Source organism: Gymnodraco acuticeps, unplaced genomic scaffold, assembly GCF_902827175.1.
Source record: "Gymnodraco acuticeps unplaced genomic scaffold, fGymAcu1.1, whole genome shotgun sequence".
Classification (NCBI taxonomy): Eukaryota; Metazoa; Chordata; class Actinopteri; order Perciformes; family Bathydraconidae; genus Gymnodraco; species Gymnodraco acuticeps.
In genome coordinates, this window is record NW_022990818.1 from 49,142 (window position 1) to 72,888 (window position 23,747).

Genomic DNA, 23,747 nt, shown 5'->3' on the forward strand with positions numbered 1-23,747 from the left:
CAGTGGTGGAAAATAACAAATGATCAAATAATGAATGTCACAAGAAATGTAATGATGTGGACCTGAGGCATCCACAAAATTATTTTTTGACACCTAAACAAAATGTTTACCTCGCTGTCAGACAGCCCTTCCTAACAGGAAACCACTCTCTATGCTCTCTTCAAAGCCACCAGACTCCATTACCAAAAACAGTGATTTAACCTCATCACAGAGACCCTTTGTATATTTTGAGACTAAAACTTGATTACTGTAACACATTAAAGGTTCACATTTCTACCCACAATAAATACTAATGGGAAGCTACAAAAAGATGAAGAATGTTATTGCATCAAAATGCTTTTTAAACCTCTAAAAGCTTTTCCCCACATGACATTAAAAGAGTTTATCCTGATGAAGTTTCCATACATATATTGTCTAAATAAATGATGAGATAAAATGATTGTTTTTCTCATCTAACTTGCTATGTGTAGCCACCGGTATTTCTGAAATTAAAATATTCCTTTAAAAACATACCTGATTTTATTCCAAGTAGTTGTTGAAAGCTCTGGCTTTGATCCACAGTGTTGGATGAACAAACTCAAGTATTTACATGAGGTGATGACACTAAATGCTGCTGTTTTATGGGCTCATGTCTCTGCAGACGGTGGAACCGGTAGACAAGCTGCTGCAGAACGTGGACCCCGGCAGAGACAGAGAGCTGTGGGTGAAGGAGAACAACACCGGAGATGTCCGACCCGTGGATATGGACATATAAACCATCCTGAGCTTCAGTATTTTAACACTTCTGATAACACTGATCCAGGGACAGTGCATGTGCAGACTACTGAGGTCTGCTCATCCTCTCTGTGACGAGAATAACAGGAGGAAGGTTTATCGCAGGCAGGTAACGCCACTGGGTCAAAGTACCGGCATGTTCCTTCTAAATTGTAACCCTCTCATAATCAACATTAGCTTATTGAATGCCATTTAACATATTCTGCTGTTTACCTGTTGTTAAGTGGATACTATAAATCGTTTAGTTTAGCATCAATCTATATTTTTCACAGTTCGAGTAAACCAAACTTTAAAAAAAAAAAGTCTGATTATCGATATTAACTTTATTTTAGATACGGATTTTGAAGCACATTGAGATCTTGGACTGAATATGATATATTTTCATATTTTGCTGGTTCATTTTGGTGGAAATGCATGTTTTGAATATCTTGCTTTTTCTGTATATGGAGAGCTGCACAATTTGTTGAACCATGATGGTAGTTTTTTGGTATAGTTCATTGAATTAACGCAAGGTATTCTGCATCTTGTACATTTAGGAGCTTTCTCCCACACAAAAAAACAAGACTTTTACGTGTACAGCGTTAATATCCAGTAACCTCAACTGTTTAAAGAATAAAACTCCACACACATACAGTATTTAGGAATGTGGTTTGGATTATGCTTTAATTTTAAAACACAGATTTAGGCCAGGGTCTATTATGGATAGGGTTGCAAAGGGGCGGAAAGTTTCCATGGGAAGTTAAGCTGGGGAATTTTGGAAATATTCGATGCAAAATTAAACAAAAAAACATGACATTTCAACAGATTTTCTTTTTAAAACATTTTTTTTTTAAGTAGAACAGAACAAGTTTTAATTATTTTATTGAACAATTACTTGTTTAATTGAAGAACGAAAACAGGAATGTTGAGTTAAATGTTACTCATCCCCCCAACCCCTCATTAAAAAATGAACAAAAATGCACCCCCCATCCAAAAATCCCCACAAAGTCCCATTCAAAATGTTTAATAAAAAGAGCCCTTCTCCCTCCAAAAACTCCCATTAAACATGCAAATCTTCCTTCAAGCGATTCTCTGCATTTTTGCTAAACCCTTTCAGTCAACAGGCTCTTCCTGGGCCTCATCAACATCCAACTCTTCCTCTTCCTCTTCAGTGTCACTGTCCAGCCTTGTTGAGGATGGCTCTGTGTCCGTCCAGCTCAAAGAGCCTTAGGTTTGCCCGAATGCCAACCAGTTTTTCCACTCTCACATTTGTGAGCCTGTTGCGAACCTTTGTGTGGTCTCAATAGCCATGCAGTAAGCAGTGTGCTATGGCATGGATATTCAAGTGTACTTGAATGGCATCTGTTTGTTTTAGTCAAGATTATGCTAAAATATACTATATTTAAGTTCCCTATGAAGAGCCAACCTTCAATTTTGAAAATTCCCAGTTTATTCCCATAAATTCCCGTTTATTCCCATAGAAAGTTTCCATCTTTGAAAATTCCCGAATTTTGCAACCCTAATTATGGATCAGTCCGGAGGAAAAAGGTGGTCCAAGTTACACTGAAACACCTTTTAGTGCCTAACGGTTATATACCTGGAATGTCCTTGACATATTCTACTGCATCAGTGTACATTTGTACATAAAGGTTAGATGTATTTTGCTGTCAGATGTTTAACAGGCCCAAATGAGCTTTGAGGCCAGTGAGGTGTTTGTACTGTACAATGTTGTTTGTTTTATTTTTAGTAAATGTACAGAGATTATCTATACGATGGTGGTTGATGACAAATAGCAAAGATCAATTAAATAACCCCTCTGAAAAAAGACAGTGTGTTAAGGCCCTTGTAGGTAAACAAAAAATATTGTTATTTTGCAGCTTGGATGGAGGGTATTTTCAGAGAAAGAAAATCAGAATTTTTGAATTTAAATTGTCTGGGAGCAACTTGGATATGAGATCATAAAGTTACTTTTATCTGATTATATTCTTGTTATAACCTTATTATCTCAGAGAATTATTCAATTGTATTTCTCTCATATCTCAAAAACACAATACATTTATAAGCAATATGAGATTTTATTTCACACATTTACGGGAATACATTTTAAATGTTTTCTCGCAAAAGTATCATTTATTAATCTTAGAGAAAACATGTTCTCCTACATTTTCGGGTTTTACTCCAAAATGTAAAACATAGATCTCAGAAAATATCCAGGTTGTTTCTTGTTGGTGTTCAACTTAAATGTATATATTTATTTTGTCTGTGAATATAACCCTCCTCTAAGTCACTGTTAAAATATTTGTTAACCCACAATAGCCCTAATACACTTTCAGTCAATAGATGAAACAGGTTAGTGGATTTGGGATACAGATTATCCTAAATGAAAACCCATTTAATCAGAAACTGCATGAAGTATGTGTCTGTGTTTACATGTGTGTCTGTCTTCGTCTCTACATTGTTGTTGTCTATCTGCTCAGAATTTATTTGGATAATTCTTTTAATATCTCAAAAGCATGAAGCTATTCAAATTAAGATGAAAGTCCTAATTCTAATCCAGCTGCCAGGCACAATAAAAATATATGCTATTAAAACAAATGAATATATATATAAAAACTTACCTGCCTTATCACCATTATTAATGCCTTAGTGCATTCATTTTTTTTTTCGGAAATGAAGGAAAGTCATGGTTACTTTGTCTTAAACCCAAAAGGCTTCATGCGCAGGTTTAAATAGCACATCTGTTGTAGAGGTTTTATCAGTGTGTGTCAATGTTGTACACTAAGTGTAACAAGTTATTATGTTCCAATTAAATGTTCAACAGTTTCATGATGACGTAACGGTTGAGTTTACTGCCCTTGTGTGATTAACATTTCCATAACGTGCATTCAAATCCGATGTTCCTGTTGAATGTTTGATCATAGGTGACCTCTGTCCAGACGGTGTACTGTGGAATGCATTGTCCAAAATAAATCCCCTCTTCGAAAATGTAATATCACGGTGTGTTATTATGTAAATGTCGTTTGAGTTAGAATCATTTTTCATGGTTTCATCAGTTGTACCTTTTGATCTTCAGGTCAGCTCACTAAATGCCATTGGATCCAATCCAGTAAAGATTGGAAGGGAGAGTGAGACAGGTAGATGACAACGGTGAAGTTTGCATTCTGCCAGGTATTAACCAAAGCCAAAACAGGCTTTGGAACAAGATGATGCAAAGCTAGGCTTCTCTTACGCAAACCACTATATTCCTGATGAAAATGATCTACTTTATGCACTCAAATTGTATACTAAAATGATTTGAATGCAACTTTTTTTAAACTAGGAACTATAGAAAAGGTGTCTCTAAGCAGTAACCTCAATGAAGCCTACGCGGAAAGGCCAACAACTGCAGTCGACTTTTAAAAGGTAAAATAATGTCCCTATTCTGTAAGTAGGGTGAAATGTAAAATTACTCATCCGTTTTGATTGAATGAAGGCTTAAAAATGTGGCTTCACTATAGCATAGCCACATTGGGTGACAGGTGGGTGTTCTTCATATAGCATCACAGATATTAAATCCATAATTTACAGGCTATGGGTGTCCTTAACAGGACCACATTTCTAAAAGAAATATGTATGACAAATATGTTTTTGTCCTATTCTGTTGTTATTAATTACACACTTTTGTTGATTTAATGTCTGATGCAGACTACATGCATGACAGCATGACCCAGCAGTTGTACTGTAAGTAGATACGAGAAAGTACTGTAGCTACAACGAAGCTTACTAAAATATATACATGTGTCAATATACTGTATGTGTTTGTCATCATAATGACACCTTTTATTATTAGGCGGCGGGGTCAAAGCAAGATTTTAAGACTAATCTTTAGTTTTATACTTTTGCAAGCTAGACAAGTCGGATGTACTACGACAATCCTCTCTCCGTGAACCAATATGCGTCACCAACACCAGTAGGTGTTACTTACTGGGGTCTATATCACTTTGTTCTTCCAGAACAAGGGAAGATGTTTTAAAAAGAGGTGAAATACTCTCTAGCTGCCTGAAAGGAGATTTAAAAGCTAGCATCAAGTTCTACAAGGTGTTTGTGAATGTTTCCCGACTTGCAAAGTTGCCTTTTAACTTGATTAACATTATATGTTTATAATTAAGGGCTCTAAAAAATATATACATTACCCTCCCCCTTTCTGTCCCCTGCCCCGAATACTTTACACACAGTCCCTTAAAAGTCAGTTTTGCAAATGTTTATTCAACAGTGACATACATTCAACGGTTTGTGGGCTTCAGAGATACACACAAAGCATTAGAAAACTCCACTTTAAGTAAAAAATATGCTACAAAAATTACATGAAACATAAACTACGTAATAAAAGAAAGCAGAGGAATTGTTATTCTATTCTTGTTATTCACGATAATCCATCTATCTGATAGGCCAATTTTTTAAAAAGCTGTTCTCATAGCACATTCCAGGATGAACGTACTCCGCATCAGAATATATTGTCTAATCTCTTTCACTGACATATCCATTTTCTTTACATATGTATACTAAAGTAAAATGATAACCAGCTATGTATTCTTCACCCACAGTACATACACACTTAAAGTAAGGAGGTTGTTAGTCTCAACTGACCTTCAGCTCCTAATAGGATTGGCTGACACCGGCAGATTGTTAACCTGAGCCTAATTCCTCTTATAAGGAGCTCTTGCCCTGGCTTTTCTTGCCATCAAACTAATGAATGAATCCAAGCTCTGTTACACTGCCAGACATGAGAGAGTAAATTGGCTCGCATGGAGGTCAACTCAGGATATACAGAGGCCCATACCTTACAGAGCAGCAACGGTGAAGTGAAAATGTAGCCAAAGTGGGCAACAGTTAGCCTAAAAGAGTTGTGAAATTGTATCCCTTTTATGCTGATTGCTGATAAGTGTCATTGTCCAATTTCTAAGGGAAACCACAGAAGCCTACTTGCACACAAAATGTGTTATTTGATGTTTTTCTGCTTTTTATTTCTCTTGTTTATTTTTTTTGATAATAACTAACTCGTATTGAAATAAACACAAATAAGATTTAACTATAGTTGAGTTTAACCAGTAGTTTACCAACAGTAACTTCTAGCTTAGCTAATTAGCATTTAGCTTGACTAGTTTATTAGTGTTATTTTCTTCTCTCCATTAAGTACTTCTGTTTTTACTTTGCTTGCTTTTCAATGTTAGTAATACATTCATGTTTCATTTTACACAAAAGTGGTATTTTAAATGTAGTATAACCACATGAAATCACATGTTTTCCACCAGTCAGAGGCTCTATCTTCTTCTGACTGATGGAACGCACTGCTAGTCCGCTAGCTAGAAGTGGCATTTAGTCAAACTAGCTTAACTGGTATACCCTTTTACCCTACATTTCAGTTAAGATAAAGCTGGTGTATGAATGATGTGGTATAACAAACTCATTTATTAAAGTGGGTAAATCAGGAAGTTGCGGGGGCGGCAGTTGCTGCTAAACTGCTAGCTAGCCATTTAGGCCTATTAAGTGTAACTTTCTTTAGTTCTTTTCATGACGTTGTCCCAAAAATGATAGACTCAATAGTATGATCTCGTAATTGTAAGTTACTGTATTTTGGCTTTGTGAGAGACAGTGTATCACTATTAGTGAGTGCATGTTTATCACAAATCCAGTTTTAACTGCACAAAGTTTAGAAGCCCATGGCATAAATGGCCATTTCAACAGTTTTTTAGCTTCTGTTGTTTGGTATTAAATACAATTATTTAATTTCTTACTGGGAAAAAATATGAAATACAACACTACCAGGCTGGTAAAGACCCAAAGAAATTAATGAAATAATAAAAAATAAAACAGTGAGAGACGCAGAGGGAGAGACAGTGAGTAACACAAGCAGGCAAGCAGTCATATCATGTTAAATGTAAACGGAAAAAGAAAAAACTTAAAATCACATGAGGGGGCTTTAAACAATATATATTATTGCTTTTTCTCCGCCAGCTTGTCTTTAATTTTCTGAGGCTCATCATATTGTATCAATCGCAGGATATCTTTGTTGTCCATCACACCGTGAATGAATTCTCCTTCTGAGATTTTATCTGGAAAAAGACGAAAAACAGTACAAATAGAACAGCAGCAAAACGTGGATGTGTTTCATTGTATAACAAAAACTGTTAAAGGGAGCTAAAGAATTGTTACCGTTTTCTTTCTTCCCAAAGAATTGCCAGATCTTGTCCGCCCTCTTCTCTGGTGAATCTTCATCCTCGGGGAGGACCTTCTGGTCTTCAGCAGGAATCATGTTGAATATTGACTGCATGAGAGTCATTTAATTACATGTTTTTAATCGTGCATGCTCAATTTCATCATCAAATAATATTTTTAACCTGTGTTCTTTAGAATGGATTAGTGCTGAAATATTTTGAAAATCAATAATTCATCAAACATTTGCTTGTTTTAGCTTTTCAAATATAACGTCCTACTGCTTTTCTTTACTTTATGTAACTGTGAATTTATTATTTTGTTATTTTTTGGCTGTTGGTCAACAGCAAATTTAAAAAGAGAAAAGTATGGCAGTTAAACAATTACACTAAAATAAGGATTTCAAACTATGAAACCAAGTCCTCAACATTATGGATTCATCAAGAGATTAAAGGTGTTAATTGCAATACATTGGGTGATAAATGATCTGCCAACAGAAAAAAAATATACTAATATATAATCTTTTTAACAACATGTATGCGTGAAAGATGTAGCTGGCTTTTGAAAATAGACTCAGGGATAAAATCAAATGTACTATTTTGTTACAGCATCACAATGAAAGAAGAAGGTATATATACCCTAACAATCTCCAGGATTTCACTTTTGTTGATGTTTCCATTCCCGTCAACGTCGTACAGAGCAAAGGCCCATTCCAGCTTCTGCAGCGTCTTCCCCCCTGACGTGAGATGCAGAGCAACAATGTACTCTTTAAAGTCCAAAGTGCCGTCTGCGTTGGTGTCGAAACTCCTGAAAACGTGCTGTGCATATTTCGATGGGTCTGCATTGGGGAAGAAGCTGGCGTAGATGCCTTCAAACTGCTGCTTGCTGATCTTCCCGCCGGGGCACTCCTTCAGGAAGGTCTGGTACCAGGTGCAGAGCTCGGCCTCTGAGTATTTCGTGTTGGATTTCAGTTCCTCCAGGAGCTCTTTTGACAACGCGCTGCTCTTAGTATTCCCCATCCTGCAAACAGACTTCACAAATGTATTATTGTCCTCCTGTGTTTGGGGTCAAAACCTCTCAGCATTTATTTGGAATCACTCTGCCTCATATTCTCCCTGGCAGCACTCTCAAGGTGCCAAATAGGCTTATGGTTATCACTAGTAAATCCTGACAGCTGTCTTGAAGATTAAAGGGATAACCAATCACACTATGCCACCTATTTGAAGGAGGTATAAGCAAAGGATTAAACACAACAGGTGACAAACACTTTAGGGGTCAACATCTGGGAGGCCTATTAACCCTTTTGCAGCGGTTTTGCTTAAACTGCAAGCCCCTCATCCTTAGGCTTAATGACATTTTGTGAGAAAATCAATGAGTTATTTCCGAGGACAACTGTATGTAAGTAAATAATTTAATAAGGATGATAACTACGTGAGTAACATTAAGTATTTGTTGTTTGAACGTAAAAGTTAAACTATAGTGGAGTGCCATAACCTTAGCAAGAATAAATAAATCATGGGTCTTGATCTAAATAGATATCATGGCAGAGGCACTAAAAGGCAGATGAATCGGCTGGACTTGGGGGGTCCGGGGGGGCTGTGTTGAATCCCTGCGTTGTGTGCGATGCTCCACCACAATGAATGTGAGGAGATTATCTGTGTCCCCAGTGTATTAATCTCAGGCCAGATTACAAAACCATCTGCTGCAGTGGTGCCAACAAAAAAAAAAAACTGAAGGCAATTAATTCATTGGGATTAATGGAATGTGCTGATGTTGGTAATCCATTTAGAGATAAAAAACACAATTGATGTATTGAATGTCCCACGAATCCTAAAATGACTGAAAGTACTTTTGCTGAGCAGGATAATGCCATTCCCTTTTGTCACCTCCCTTTTTACCACCTTTAAGATATGTGTAATAGATTGTTTTCGTAACATTGACAGTATTTTAACTGTTACCTTTGACCTTTGTTAATGTAGTTTAATTGTAGGATGTTTGGAAAGGATGAGAAGGTATTCTGTCTGCGCTTGTTTGTGTTCGTTTTGGAGACGTGTGATCTGTTAAACTGTGATCGATTGTGATGAATTGGAAATGGAGGACCCTGATGTAAACAAGACGAAAGTCTTTCTCTGGTCTGCATCCCCTTAACAATTGTATGTTTTGAGCTGTACTGTACTGTACCCAATATACAAGCTGTTAATAAACTTTTCAATCAATCAATCGACTAGATGGCCTTGATCTGGGAGACGGAGATCGATTGCTCTTGTCTCCGCCCACATATCTGGGGGGTTTCACGGTACTTTCCTCACTCGAGTAAAGTATCGGAGAATAAAACCTGACTTTGACTCTTGTCAAAATTCTTCTCTTTTATCAGGTATGTAGATAGTACAAAACCATAACAAATTTGGCCAAACTATAACATAACATGTGCAAGGAGTGTTTTAAAGCGGTTGTGTGAAATATTGAGTGTGTTATTATTACGTTTTATCAGCTGGGCTGATGTGTGTGATAGCCGAGAATGTGTGTAGTAACGTCTACATCAGGGATGGGCAAAGGGCAGCCCGGGGGTCCGAATGCGGCCCCCACCTCCTCTTTTTGCGGCCCTCAGATTAATTTATAAACAACGTAATTAATAATAAAAAAAATAATTATTTTTATTTGTTTTACTTGTAGTACTGATGCCGTCCACTAGACTCCTAGTTACGTCGCGAGCTGCGTACATGATTTCAAATACCGCGAAATAATCTGTGACGCGTTTGTGTGTATTGTGTTTGTTTCCCGGGGAAACCCTCACAAGAAACACCGGCTGTTGTTATGCCTGCTGTGACGTTAAGTTGCCGCTTGTAATTATGCCTTTACAAGCTTAAAAGTTGTTTTTATCATCTGAATTTGGCGAAACAACTTTATATTCTAAAAACCAAGACTTTGTTTATTTGAAATCAGATGAAAACAAACTGTCACAGACCCTGCCGTGTTATCTATGATTACTATACGCTTTTCATTCATAATTTCAGCGGGAGGGAGGGGGAGTGGCGCTGAGGAACAGCAGAGTGCAGGCTGACAGGTGTCTGTGTTGACATTCCCCTTATTGTGGAATAAGGGGAATGCAGAGACTGGCTACAAGTGTTTTAGGTTCAAGTTAGACAACTAATGTGTGTGTATGTCATCTTAATGGTTAATCTCAATGCACACACATTTTTCGTGCTTTCCAATAGTTTAAAATAGTTTTATTCCACTGTAACCTGTTCAATACAAACATGCCACTTGTAAAAATGTAATAACATTTCTGTGAACTGATATTTGTTTCGTGAGCTTATTAGAGGATGTTCCCTGAAAGATTGTAAAATATCAATGAAGATGTCAGACGTAGTATATTTGTTAATAATTACATACAACACATGGAATTATTGTGTGTGTGTTCCAAGTGAATCTGCGGCCCCCTGGTGGCCAGTACATCAATTATGTGGCCCCCACCACCATCAAAGTTGCAAATCCCTGGTCTACATGGTTACATAAACAAATACTGCGTAGCGTGCGCTTGCCGCCATCTTGTGTATTGTGTATGCACACAGTTATATGTAATATGTTGTCTTAATATTTTAGTTAAATAATTCTGTGAGGGTTCTGCTATGTTGTCAATTATATTATCAATGATATTGTGGTAATTAAGGAGTCTCATGATTGAAATACAGTGTTAATAGCCAAGTTGTATGTGCTATTGAAAGGTGTTGCATTTGCCGCCATCTTGTGTATTGTGTATGCACACAGTTATATGTAATATGCATACATGCCAACCTTTCCAAATCCAAAAGAGGTAGGTTTGCGTGCGGTAAATGTGCACGCCCAAATGAGGTAATCAGAAGAAATGGTACCCAGTAATTACATGTACATAAACCATGTATTTAACATATATTGCATCATTTTATGCATTTTTCAGAAAAAGTGGTAGTTTGGTAAACAGTGACAACAACATGTCTGGTCTGTAAAATACCCGAAAAGTAAAAGAATGGGAGATAAATATCCCAAAGTCTCCACATGTTATTATATTTTTAGAATGTTTCTGGTCCTCTTTCAGTTGAGACAGTGTAGATGAAGGATGTGTCAGGATGTAGAACTCTTGTGTGAACATTGGATAAAGCCAGGTTCATATTCTTGTTTCATGTTGTTGACATATTCAAAGGTTTGCACAGAGCGAAATATCTTTGTGTTGCGCCATAAATCATAAAATACTGCATTAAAAAAGTCATTTCCTGCATGTTTCTACTGATAAAGTGTGATATAAATAATGTACAGGCTTTCAGATTGCTGTAGTTCACTAAACAGAGATATTAATGACATGTTTGGTGTAGAAAATGTCAGAAAAAGTGAAAGAATGGGAGATAAATATCCCCAAATCTCAAAATGGTATTATATTTTGTGTGTGTTTGTGGTCCTCTTTCAGTTGAGACACTGTAGGTGAAGGATGCTTCAGGAAAAGACCAAACACTGGATGTCTTTCAGTCGCCAACATGTGTTTTTGAGACACTGATACTAATGGGGAAATCCTGCAGGACTCAAATTCCTCGTCTCTGTTCCCTCACTCATTTGGGAGTGATTACCCGTCAGGGTGCAGAAGAAAGGCAGCGTTACCCCCGGTCTGCACGTTGTTTCTCTTTCAGAAACACAGAGGACTGTTTGTATGATGGGATCACAGACACGCTGCAAACGCTGTCCGCCAAAAGTCGAGTTCAGTGTCTATGTAGTGTCATTTTTATTTGTTATAGTTTGGGAAGATTGAAAATCGGTAGGGAAAGCCAGCTAAGTCGGTAGGCGGTAGAAACATATCAAAAGCGGTAGACTGCCGCCCAAATCGGTAGGGTTGGCAGGTATGAATATGTTGTCTTTATATTTTAGTTAAATAATTCTGTGAGGGTTCTGGTATGTTGTCAATTATATTATCTTATCAATGATATTGTGGTAATTAAGGAGCCTCATGATAGAAATACAGTAAGGTGTTGCATTTGTTGACTGACTCGAGTAAAGTATCGGAGAATGAAACCTAACTTTGACTCTTGTCAAAATTCTTCCCTTTTATCAGGAGCGTAACATTTGGGGGCTCGTCCGGGACGAATGTGACGGGGCCAGCTGTTCCAGATAGATGTCCCCGATCATCATTCAACCCATCTTCACTACAACTAGGGTGGACGACGACGTGTGGTGGTTCAATAGCTACGGAGAGGGACTTGTATACAATCTGAGGTCAACTACGGGTGCCAGGAGAGTTACGCTGTCTCATCTGCAAAGTGAAGGTTCTACATTACACTGACTATGTCCACAGGAAAAGAGATTGAAATGGACTCCTTAGCGCTAGAAGACTTGAAGCTAGAAGTTGGTGGTAAACTGTACACACTGACAAGGGATGATTTGATTGAAGTGTGTAATTTCCTAACTATTGCCGGGTCAACTTTTGAGTATGTATCAGGTAAAAGCTGTTCGTCTCTGTTACGTTCCCTATTGGGCTAGGGGACCAAAGGGACATGACACGACCAGATTGGAATTGGTATATGTTACCGGTGGTTTATCTGTAAACCAAAAATGGACACAATAATGTACACAAACAAAGGGCCAAACTGTTACTATTTAACAAAAGGAGAACTCCAAAAGAGAGTTGCACAGTATGATACAAAAGGAAAGAAAAGTACCTCACTTCTAAAGTGGAACAAAACACTAAACAAAATGAGGCTGTGTGGGAACACAGCTGTTGCTGATCAACAGGTGCTAATCACCGGGGTCTAAGCAATACTCATACAAATGCTGATATACAGGCTGTTACGTCCCCAGCTCGCTTAGGGTAAAAGGGAAGCAACACGAGACCAGGTGTTCTTGGTAAGAGGTTGATTTTAATAATAAACTCAAAATAAAGATGATATAACAAAAAATACAGGCTCTTAAAACCAGCTATCTGTTCAAAATATTGCAACACAAAACGAAGGCCACAGATTATCACAGTCATGGGCACTTACGGCTAAAATAGTGAGGCGCCTCGCACAAGTTCGACGCCGTCACAACTCACAGAATACACACAAAACACACATCCTAACTAACCACTATAACAGAACTAACACAAAGCTACACAGAACATAAGGAGAGCACCGAGAGACGTCTGACACAGATTCAGACCTCTCCTGTCTAATTGAGATGCACACACTCTTGTAAGAGTCCCCGGAAGGTGTGGGCAGGGATTGGGGAGTCGGGCCCGACCTGCTCCAATCCAGATCTTCGGTCACGCCTACCGGAGGAGGGACAGGAAACTGGCATCCAATGGCGTCCGGGCAACGGCGCATCTCATATACATATTACATACACAGCTGAAAACAATCCTAGACAGGTTAACGAGCAGACAGCAGCAGTGACACAGGCGCTAAGCTAACCTGGGTCTAAGCTGTTTCACAATATCAATAATCCTAAATGCTGTTGAACAGGAGCTAAGCAACCTGGATCTAAGCAATACACACACACACACACCCTATACTAAACACAGAACACTACGACACACTGCTAATCAGTGTACTCGCACAGAAACCCTACTTAACACACTGCTAGGCAGTCTAACGAGACACAGAATATGGCAGTAACACAATGAGAGGCTTGAGGCGTCTGTCCCACAATACAGAGCCTCCTGAATGATGTCCGTGCCCGGCCTTTGTACTCCTCCCCCGGATGACGTGGCAGAAGCGAGCGGGGATTGGGTGACGTCCGTCCAATCACCGCGGATGTTGCGAGGTCGGGACGGCCAATGACAGCAGAGGAACTGCACAGCTCATTTACATATGCACACACAAACAGAGTTAATGGCATTGTTACGTGCCGTAGTGTTTGTGTGGTCGTGTGTGTGTTTTTCTCTCTCTCCCTCTGACTCCCCAGGTGCAGCCTGATTGTCCCCAGGTGCAGCCTGATTGTCCCCAGGTGCAGCCTCTCCCCAGGTGCTCCTAATTCCTAATCAGGGCCTCCATATAGGACCGGAGGAAGACTGCAGTGGTCTCTCCTTTTTTCCTCCTCTGGCTGCATGTGTGCCGACCTGTGTCTTGCCGATTGATAGGAGGGGAGCTCCGTGATATATATTGATGCTGTGTTATTCTGTGCAAGTTGGCTGGTGAGCCCGTGTTCCTGTTGTGTTCATTAAACGACTTGTTCGTTACTCAGAGATCGGTTTTCTCTCCTTTTGTCGTGCTTGGTCATCCTTGTGTGTTGTTACTTCCCTTTGTACCCCCTAGATTTAGAAGGGAACGTAACATGGGGGCTCGTCCAATCTTTCAGAAAAAGAGTGAGTATTTGTTTGTGGTTTAGTGTGTTTGGTAGCATTGACTTCCTCAGTTTAGACAGGGGAGTGTCTAGCTGGGCTGAATCAGTCCTTCCTTCAGGCACTCATTTTTTATTTTGCCTTTTTTATTTTCGGGGTAATCCTGGGTGGGGATGTATTCCCTGTTGGGGGCAGGCGATTCAGGGTTTCGGCCGCTGATGTTTGCCTTTAAAGTCGCCTCGAGCCCGGCACGCCCCAGAAGATAGTTAGGTATGTTTGGTAGGCAGGATCTGGGGAAGTTTGTAAATAAAATAAAAAAATAATAATAATATATATATATATATATATATATATATATATATATATTTATAAGTAGCCGTTGCTAAGGATGGCTTTTGTTTTGGAGCAGTTTGTGGCCAGTCCTACTGTGGGTCAGCTAGACTGCTGTAGGAAGGTTGATTTGCGGTTAGTTGCTGACCATTATCACGTTTATGTCTCCTCTGCTCTTGTTAAAAGTGAACTCAAGGCTACTTTGCTAACTGGACTAGTTGAACAGGGGGTTTTGAGTCGGCCTACTTTAGTGGAATCTCCTGGCACGATGGCCGGGGCTGTAGCAGCAGTATCTCATGGTTGAGGCCGCATTGGTGTTACTCCTGGTGTTCAGAGTGCTACGGAACAGGCAAAACTTTTCACCACACCTCAGTTTGGCTCGTTCTCGGCAGGATCCTCACCTACGGGGTCTAAATTAGATGCTAGGGTAAAAATGCGTATGGCTCGTCTCCAGTGTGAGAGGGAGGAGCGTGATAGGGATTTTCAGCTCAGGAGGGAGCTGGAGATCAGGAAGCAGGAGCTGGAGGCAGAAACTGCTGTCCGGATGCGTCAGCTAGAGCTCCAAGCAGCTGTGGTGGGTGATTCTGCAGTTACACCTTCTGGTCCTGCTGCCTACTTTGACGTGAGCAGGCATATTTCTTTGGTCCCTGTGTTTCGTGAATCAGAGGTGGAAGTCTATTTTGGTGCATTTGAGCGCATTGCTACTGCTCTGCACTGGCCAGAAGATGTGTGGGCTATTCTATTACAGTGCAAGCTAGTCGGCAAGGCTCAAGAGGCTTGCTCTCCTCTTTCTGTCGAGGATAGTTTGGTGTATGACAAGGTGAAAGGTGCTATTCTCAGGGCATATGAGCTTGTGCCTGAGGCCTACAGGCAGCGTTTTCGCGGCATGAAGAAAGCTTCTGGCCAAACGTACGTGGACTTCGCGAGGGAGAAGAAAGCCCTCTTTGACAGGTGGTGTAGAGCGTGTAAAGCTGATGACATTGCTTCAGAGTGCGAGCTAATGATGTTAGAGGAGTTTAAACACTGTGTACCGGAGCGTACGGTAGTCTATTTGAATGAGCAGAAAGTGACTACCCTTCAGCAGGCTGCCATTATGGCAGACGAGTTTGCGCTGATACACAAGAGCGTTTTTTTTCAGCGTGATCCTCCTCAGCGGGACACTTATCGTAGAGCTCCTGACAATTACGTTCCCTGTGCCAGTGTTCCATTGTTAGGTCCCAGGATAAACAGAGCTTGTTATTTTTGTCTTGACCCAGGTCATATGATAGCAGACTGTGCAGCTTGGAAGAGACAGCCGACAGTGGATGGCAAGCGCCCAGAAGGGGTGGGTTTGGTTACAACAGTGTGTCCTAGTGGACGGGCCACTGTTAACAAAGAGCCTGATGAGTGTTTGAAACCGTTCATCTCTACTGCCTTTGTCTCTCTGTCAGGAAAGGTGGAGGACCAGCGGCAGGTCACGGTGTTGCGAGACAGTGGTGGCTCAGTCATTCATCCTTGCCGGTGCCCTGCCCCTGAGTGCTGAGTCTGCCTGTGATGCGAATATGGTGGTGAGAGGTATTGAAATGGGTTCTGTGCCCGCACATCTTCACAATGTCCATGTCCAGTCTGAACTGGCTACTGGTTTCTTTCCAGTTGCTGTGCTCCCCAAATTTCCTGTCGACGGTGTGGATGTCATAATGGGTAATGATATAGCCGGGGGTAAAGTCTATCCTCAGGGCAGTTATCCTCACTGTAGGGCTCGTAACAGACGTGTCACACGTGCTCATTCTGTTTCTCTCCCAGGTCCCGACACTAAGAGATTGTGTTTCTATTGTCTTGACCCTGGTCATTTAGTGGCGGAGTGTGTGGCTTGGAAGCAGCAGGTGGCAGCTTCCAAGCATTCTATAGTATGCTTGTGAACTATGTAATGAGTGTTGTTGGTAACTGTGACCAAACACTTGTTTGGTTTTATGGGGGGAAGTGTTACGTGCCGTAGTGTTTGTGTGGTCGTGTGTGTGTTTTTCTCTCTCTCCCTCTGACTCCCCAGGTGCAGCCTGATTGTCCCCAGGTGCAGCCTGATTGTCCCCAGGTGCAGCCTCTCCCCAGGTGCTCCTAATTCCTAATCAGGGCCTCCATATAGGACCGGAGGAAGACTGCAGTGGTCTCTCCTTTTTTCCTCCTCTGGCTGCATGTGTGCCGACCTGTGTCTTGCCGATTGATAGGAGGGGAGCTCCGTGATATATATTGATGCTGTGTTATTCTGTGCAAGTTGGCTGGTGAGCCCGTGTTCCTGTTGTGTTCATTAAACGACTTGTTCGTTACTCAGAGATCGGTTTTCTCTCCTTTTGTCGTGCTTGGTCATCCTTGTGTGTTGTTACTTCCCTTTGTACCCCCTAGATTTAGAAGGGAACGTAACAGGCATAACGAAAGTAGCGGCTGTAACAGTCTCTCATCTCACATGTTAGAATGCACTTAGAGAGAGAAGAGCTAAGTGAACTTGAGGATCAGGGTATGGCAGAGCTACTTGTTCTAAAAGATAAAATAGTTGAGTTACAACAGGCTGCTTTATTAAGAGAAGATAACAGAGGAAAAGAGCAGAGTTCAGGTGACAAACAGACAGACGTGGTGCAGGAACATGTCATACAGCCGTCAGAAAGAGAACGTTTGCTTAAAGAGATAGAGAAACTACAGTCAGCCTTAGCGTTTTCACTACAGGCAAAACCAGACCAGACCGGTGGGGCCCAAAGGTTAGTGAGTGGGGAAGGTAATACTATTAAACAAGACAATGTGACTGTCCAACAGACCCCCCCAACCACGTGTCTCATTACAGTGGAGCAGAGAATTCAAAATATCAGGCCAGATTGGTGAGCCAGGTCAAAAAGATAAACTTACATTCTCTAGTCTAGCACATCAAATTGAGCAAGGCATGAGCAAGGGATTTCCTGAAATAGAAATAGTGGATGCAGTGATAAGGGCAATAGCACCAGGCCTACAACTACGCAGCTATTTGGAGGGAAAAATCAACCTGACTTTACCTACCTTGAGGAGGATACTCAGGTCCCATTACCAAGAAAAAGGTGCAACAGAACTGTACAAACAACTGACCTCAGAGGTCCAAAGTAACAAGGAGACTCCACAAAACTTCCTGATCCGTGCTCTGGATTTAAGACAGAAAATTATGTTTGCTTCACAGGAGGCAGAATCTGGTCTAAGATATGATCCTGTCCTCGTACAGAGTATGTTTCTCCACACTGTTTTCACAGGCCTGCAAAATGACAACATTAGAAGTGATCTTCAGCCGTATTTGCAACAGACAACATCAAGTGATGAGCTGCTCCTCGAAAAAGTTAACATTGCTTGTGCCAACGAAGCAGAGACAAAATAAAAATAAACTACTTACCCAGCAGCGGCCAACCGCAGTGCACTCAGCTCAATCCAGCGAGACAACTGCAGAGAAAAAGGAAAAAAATACTAATCTAGACCAAAACAGCAGATTTCAGCCTGATGTTCTGAGTGAACTGAAAGAAATGCGGTCTGATATGGCATTACTGAAAAACATAGGCGCTGAAGTTGCACAAATCAGAGAGTCAATGCGACAGCCTAACCAAGCACAGCCACAGTATTTCACCTCACCTATACCACAAGAATGCATCCCCCCTCCTCAGTTCAAGTATCCACAGCAAAACCGCTGGCCACCCCCAGGACCAGGGTAGAGAGGAGAGACAGCTTAATACCAAAGAGGGTTCGCACCACAACACAACTTCTCCGGGACAAGTCGTGCACGCTTAAGAATTTGTTTTGGCTGCAAGCAAAATGGAAGTGAGTATTGCACCCATTGCTACAGGTGTGGTAGTAGTGAACATTTTCTCGCAGGTTGCAGGCTGAGAGGAAACGGACCAGACAGAGAGGTCCCTTTAAACGAAACAGGGTTACCCCCACGGGACAGGGAGTAACCAACAACAGTGTAATGTCCCAACAGCATTGCTCATACTGTGGTGTCCCTGAAAACGAACAGAAATTCAGAAAATGTGCATCGTGTAAAGAAGACAATTACTGCTCTAAAACCTGTCAAACTGAACATTGGCCAAAACATTACAAAAAATGCAAGCAGCCCCCTCACACACATGTTAATCAGTGCTCTCAACCAAGTGCAAGCACATCCCACACCAGAAAAGAGGACAGCCATTCTCGTCTTGTGGCATTGGTAGGAAAAAGGTGTATAGTTGAGTGCTACATCCAAGACCGTAAAACTAAAGCATTGTGGGATACAGGCTCCCAAGTCCGCATTGTTGATGAAAAATGGAAAAAGAGATATTTGCCACATGAGAAGCTAAGAGATGTTTCAGAGTTACTGGATGCACCGGATAATTTGAACATCACTGCTGCTAACGGAGAGAGCATGCCTTACAAGGGCTACATTGAGGTAACTTTTGGATTAGCTGCAGAAGGAGCTGATCCCAAAGAACTTATTGTCCCCATGCTAGTGATGAAAGGCAGATCTCTCTCACAGCCTATTCTAGGCTACAATGTCATTGAGCGAATAGTGAAAACCAGCACTTCAGAACAAATGGATGTTAGAAGAAGAGAGCAGTTGCATGAGACTTTAACAGCAGCTATTCCCAGTCTTGAGAAAAATAATGTCACAGCCTTCATTGACCTAGTGACTACAGAACAGTCATGTGACTATATGGTAAAAACCACAAAAGGGAAAGTCATGGTTCCTAAACACTCTTCTGTTCAAATTGACTGTAAAGTACAGACACAGCCACTGAAGAAAGACACTACCCTCATTTTTGAGCCTGACATAAATCCTCAGTGGGCTGAAGGCCTTGAGTTTTGTGATACATTGGTGATGCTTAAAAGTGGTGCTTCACCTTACATTATTCTCGATGTGCAAAACCCCACCGATCACGATATTGAGTTGGCAGGAAGAACTGTTGTGGGCAGAGTGCAGCAAGTCCAGGCTGTGTATCCAACTTAGGGATCGACCGATATGGCTTTTTCAAGGCCGATACCGATTATTAGTAATCAAGGAGACCGATAACCGATATTTGGAACCGATATACATTTGCAGTAAAATCAGAAAATCTTGGTGTCAAAATGTAGAATAACACAAACTCCAACACAACTCAACACAACTTCTTTGAAATGCATTTAATCATATATTATGTTTAATTAACTTTTAAACATCTTACAACTGGTTTCCTCTCTGTGCCCTTTTCTTTAGTGCAGTCATCTGCAATGAGTTAGAGAGACAAGAAGTGGGGCTGCAGGCTGACATGCTTAACTAACAATAATGCTTAATTTATTAGATCTGTCTATCTAGCATAACATCCCAATAAGCTGCTAGCAACTGCAAAACACTAGTGCTAGCTAATGTTTTGCAAACTATTAAAAGGCTATTACAGTAGACCTAACGTTAGTCTAGTAGCCTCACTTCTAATATTTTTGCTAAACGTTGGCTAGCTAATGAGCTTCACATATCAACCTGAAAAACTGCGAGGCTCCACTCGCAGCCCCTCCCCCCCCTCCGCACCACAGTTACTCCGCTGCGAGACGCTGCACGCACCCCCAACTCTGACTGACTTCCCGCGTCCCTGTGTAACTGGGACACTGATAGAATTGGATCATAAGATCGTGGTGTTTTTGCAACTTCAGCATAGGGGATAGGGATGTTTATTGAACTTCGGTTTAACACATGTATGGCTCTGCCGCTCAGCGCTGCTGCTTGCTTCAGTCTGTGTCTGCGTTCTTTCGCACCTGCCTGTAATCTGAGAAGGTCCCGCCTCTCTGGCTGGCTCCCGCCCGGAAAATCTTCAGTAATAGCCTATCAGATAGCTCTGTGGGCGGGACATTGCTCGTGTACACAGAGTGGTGACTGCAGCCAGAGAAACGGCCGCATCAGAGCCAAAGTTTTATCGGCAATTTGATAAAGCCGATTATCGGTCGGCCCCTAATCCAACTACAGTGTTAGAGAAACCAAATCAGCATCCTCCAGTGTCAGTCAATCAAGTGAATGCAAAGAGTGAACATGATGCTGACATTCCATGGAATCCACCAATTAACCTGAGTCATCTTATGGCGCGTTTCCACTGCAGCAGGTAGCCCCGTTTAAGCGTCCTTAACCGTCCTCAAGCGGCCAGGCCGGTTTTTGGTGGCGTTTCCATATAGCCTAGTACCGGCCAGCGGGTACTTTTTCCCTCTTTTTCCGGCCTCATAAAATCGTGGTTCCCTCAGACCAGGGCCAGGGCTGAACTAGTGACGTCAACACTCTCGACTGCTGATTGGTCAGAGAGAATCGTCACAAGATTGCGCGCGAGTTCATCCCTAGTGTCGCATATATATCTAGAAGCAAGCTTGCAGCATTTTTATAAACAGCATTTTGTAAACGGATGAGCTACAAAAATGGCTACGTCTAATAAGAAAAGCACACCGTGGTCGACCGAGGAGGTGACGACGTTCCTACATCTCATTGAGGATGATCAAATCCAGCGGGAGCTCGACGGAACAACTCGAAATGTGAACAAAAACAAAGCCGATCGCCCCGCCTACACTGCGTTGCTACCCCAGGTCCTAAACTGTAATGGAAATGCGCCACGACCTGGGCCGGCCAGCGAGGTAGCCCGAGGCCAGAGCGAGGACGCTTAGGGACGCTTAAACGGGGCTACCCCGCTGCAGTGGAAACGCGCCATAAGTGAAACCGAGAAAGTAATGGTGCAAGATATGCTTCGTGAGGAATGTTCATCTTTTTCAAAGTCACATGATGATATTGGATGTATTGAGAAGCTGAAGTTGAGCATATCACTTACAGACACAGATCCTGTAGCACGAACGTACGTGTCTGTGCCAAAGCCACTATATAAGGAGATGAAAGACTATCTACATAACCTTATTGCACAAGGATGGGTAAAGAAATCCAGCTCACCATATGCCTCACCTGTTGTCTGTGTAAGAAAAAAAGATGGCAGCTTACATCTTTGCATAGATTACAGAGAGTTAAACAAAAAGACACACCCTGACAGACAACCGATACCCCGAGTGCAGGACATCCTTGACAGTCTTGGCGGTCATACTTGGTTTTCATTGTTAGACCAAGGGAAGGCCTACCATCAGGGTTTTATAGATGAAGACAGCAGACCTTTAACTGCATTTGTGACACCGTGGGGCCTGTATGAATGGATAATAATTCCATTTGGGCTGATGAATGCACCAGCGGCCTTTCAACGGTGCATGGAAGAGTGTTTAGAAGAAGTGCGAGACAACATCTGCATCCCCTATTTGGATGACACAATTGTTTGAGGACCATGTGAACCATGTCAGAAAAGTGCTACAGCTGTTGAGAAGATATGGAATCAAATTGAAGCCCGCTGACACCATCGCTGTGAGAGCATTGAAAGATAAGAGACCGACAAATGTGGGAGAGCTTCGAGCTATCATGGGCTTGCTAAGCTACTACAGACAATACATACAGAACTTTTCCCGGACCACTTTATGACTTGTTGAAAAGTACAGCAGAAGACAACAATGTAACAGAAAGCAGGAGAAAAACAAGACGAGTCACAGAAAAAAAGAAAGGAGTGCCGTCACACAAACCAATTGTGTGGACTGAAGAACATCAATGCATCCTGGAACGGCTAATAGACTGTCTGGTTGAGCCCCCAGTCCTCGGGTTCCCTGACTTCTCACTGCCATTTGTCCTCCATACAGATACGTCAAACCAAGGCCTTGGCGCAGTCCTATACCAACAACAGGATGTACGTTATTTTTTACCTGTAATAAACTACTACTGTGTTTGATGAAAAATCAAATCATGGTTTGCTATATATGAACGATATGTTATAGGAGCAAATAATTCAGGGAAGAAAGGCTTCCTATGGAGCCAAATATACCAAAAGATAAATGTAAACAACAGAAGAAGCGATCGAAATGTGCATTTCCTGGTATTTCGACAATGGCTCCTGTGACGAAGGTAACTTCGTCACTATGGACTGACGGCTTCGGGCCGGGTAATCTTGCACATGTGGGTTTGCACAGGACAAATGTCACTCAGCACTTTAGTGAACAGTTTGCACTTTATTAGCGGGAGTTGCACAGTACAGTTAAACATTGCCTATTTGCACATTTTATACTATTTATTGATGTAGTGTGTATTAAATGATTCAACCGTATTAAATTGTGATGTTGTCTGGCAGACGCTGGTCAGGCTCTCGGCTCCACCTGGAAAGAAAGGGGAGTTATAGCGAGAGCGCCAAAGTGTTGGTTTGTGTAGATTGACAGCGGTTGAGATTATGTGCAAAGGATATGTTTAGCGTGTAAAAGTCATGATATAAGGTGCATTAATGGTACAAGTTACTCCTATAACAGTCAACATCATAACACTCACCTCCGCCTGCTCTCCCGTCTCCGGTCCCAAGGTCCGTCATCGTAAAGGGTCCCCGGGGAAACAGCGGATCCTTTTTATTGTCCGGATGGGGTTAAAGGAGCAGGTTGGAGGTGGGGGTGATTTGTTATCATGTACATTTGGCTTGTTAGTTTATAACGGTTTTTCTTTGCATACAGTAATTAAATATAATGTAAGTAAAGGATGTTGTCATTCTCCACTAAATGTTTATTGTGACTAACTATGGTCCTTATCTGAGCTGACCATCTCTGCACATGCCACCCCTTTTGGATGGTACGGTCCAATGGGTGGGGCTATAAAGGGTGGAATGTTGGGCTCATTTGGGAGAGAATAGTGTGGGAGACAGTCATTGGGGGATTTGATGTGGTCAACCATGTACCAAAGATGAATAAATACCCACACCGGGTTGTATCAAGACGTTCTGCCTCTGTCTCCTTACTTGGTCGGGCCGCTCACTTGTCAGCCTTCACAAGTGGTGTCAGAAGTGGGATTTACCAAGTAAGGAGTTGGAAATGCCGAGAGGGAAAAAACCCGACCAAATGGAGGTGCCCGATGACGGGGTGGCTACGCATGGAGTTGACCAGGGGGCCACGGCTGGTGAACCAAGGGACAGGTTTGAGGTGCTGTCTGAGATGATGAAAGCACTCATGCAGTCTCAGAAGCAGCAGGAGACGAACTGGCAAAGGCTTCAAGCCCAGGTATCTGAGATGAGAGCGGGGCTGCCAACAGAGCAAGGCAGTGATGAGGAGCGGCCCAGAAGAAGAGGGGACTTCGGTGATGATCTGGAGCAGACGTCTTCATCCAGGCGAAGGT

At 41.7% G+C, this 23,747-nt stretch overlaps 2 protein-coding genes and 1 long non-coding RNA gene across 6 annotated transcripts in view; 1 reads left to right on the forward strand and 2 right to left on the reverse strand.

Moving 5' to 3' along the window:
- The window catches only part of gas7a (growth arrest-specific 7a), a 45,245-nt gene extending 41,502 nt beyond the window's left edge, over positions 1 to 3,743 (forward strand). For all 4 annotated transcript variants that reach the window (XM_034232822.1, XM_034232823.1, XM_034232825.1 and 1 more), the window contains one exon: positions 641 to 3,743. In XM_034232822.1, coding sequence (XP_034088713.1) covers positions 641 to 754 — 114 coding nt within the window. In that variant the 3' untranslated portion in view covers positions 755 to 3,743. The remainder of the gene's footprint in view (positions 1 to 640) is intronic.
- Positions 3,744 to 5,146: 1,403 nt separating this feature from the next.
- On the reverse strand, positions 5,147 to 7,989 carry rcvrna (recoverin a). The gene is made up of 3 exons (XM_034232826.1): positions 7,584 to 7,989; positions 6,946 to 7,057; positions 5,147 to 6,845 (listed from the first exon to the last, which is right to left on the reverse strand). The coding sequence occupies exons 1-3, from the start codon at positions 7,962 to 7,964 to the stop codon at positions 6,727 to 6,729; spliced, it is 612 nt and encodes a 203-aa protein (XP_034088717.1). The 5' UTR covers positions 7,965 to 7,989; the 3' UTR covers positions 5,147 to 6,726.
- A 14,602-nt stretch (positions 7,990 to 22,591) lies between these two features.
- LOC117557131 lies at positions 22,592 to 22,994 on the reverse strand. The gene is made up of 2 exons (XR_004570663.1): positions 22,917 to 22,994; positions 22,592 to 22,750 (listed from the first exon to the last, which is right to left on the reverse strand). It is a non-coding gene; the product is annotated as an uncharacterized LOC117557131 (long non-coding RNA).
- Positions 22,995 to 23,747: the final 753 nt, after the last annotated feature.

Coding starts and splice junctions, on each gene's coding strand:
- rcvrna (XM_034232826.1), bottom strand. CDS start 7,964: ATGGGGAATACTAAGAGCAGCGCGTTGTCAAAAGAGCTCCTGGAGGAA. Junction 7,058..7,583: donor AAATCCTGGAGATTGTTAGG/GTATATATACCT, acceptor ACTCTCATGCAG/TCAATATTCAACATGATTCC. Junction 6,846..6,945: donor CTTTGGGAAGAAAGAAAACG/GTAACAATTCTT, acceptor GTCTTTTTCCAG/ATAAAATCTCAGAAGGAGAA.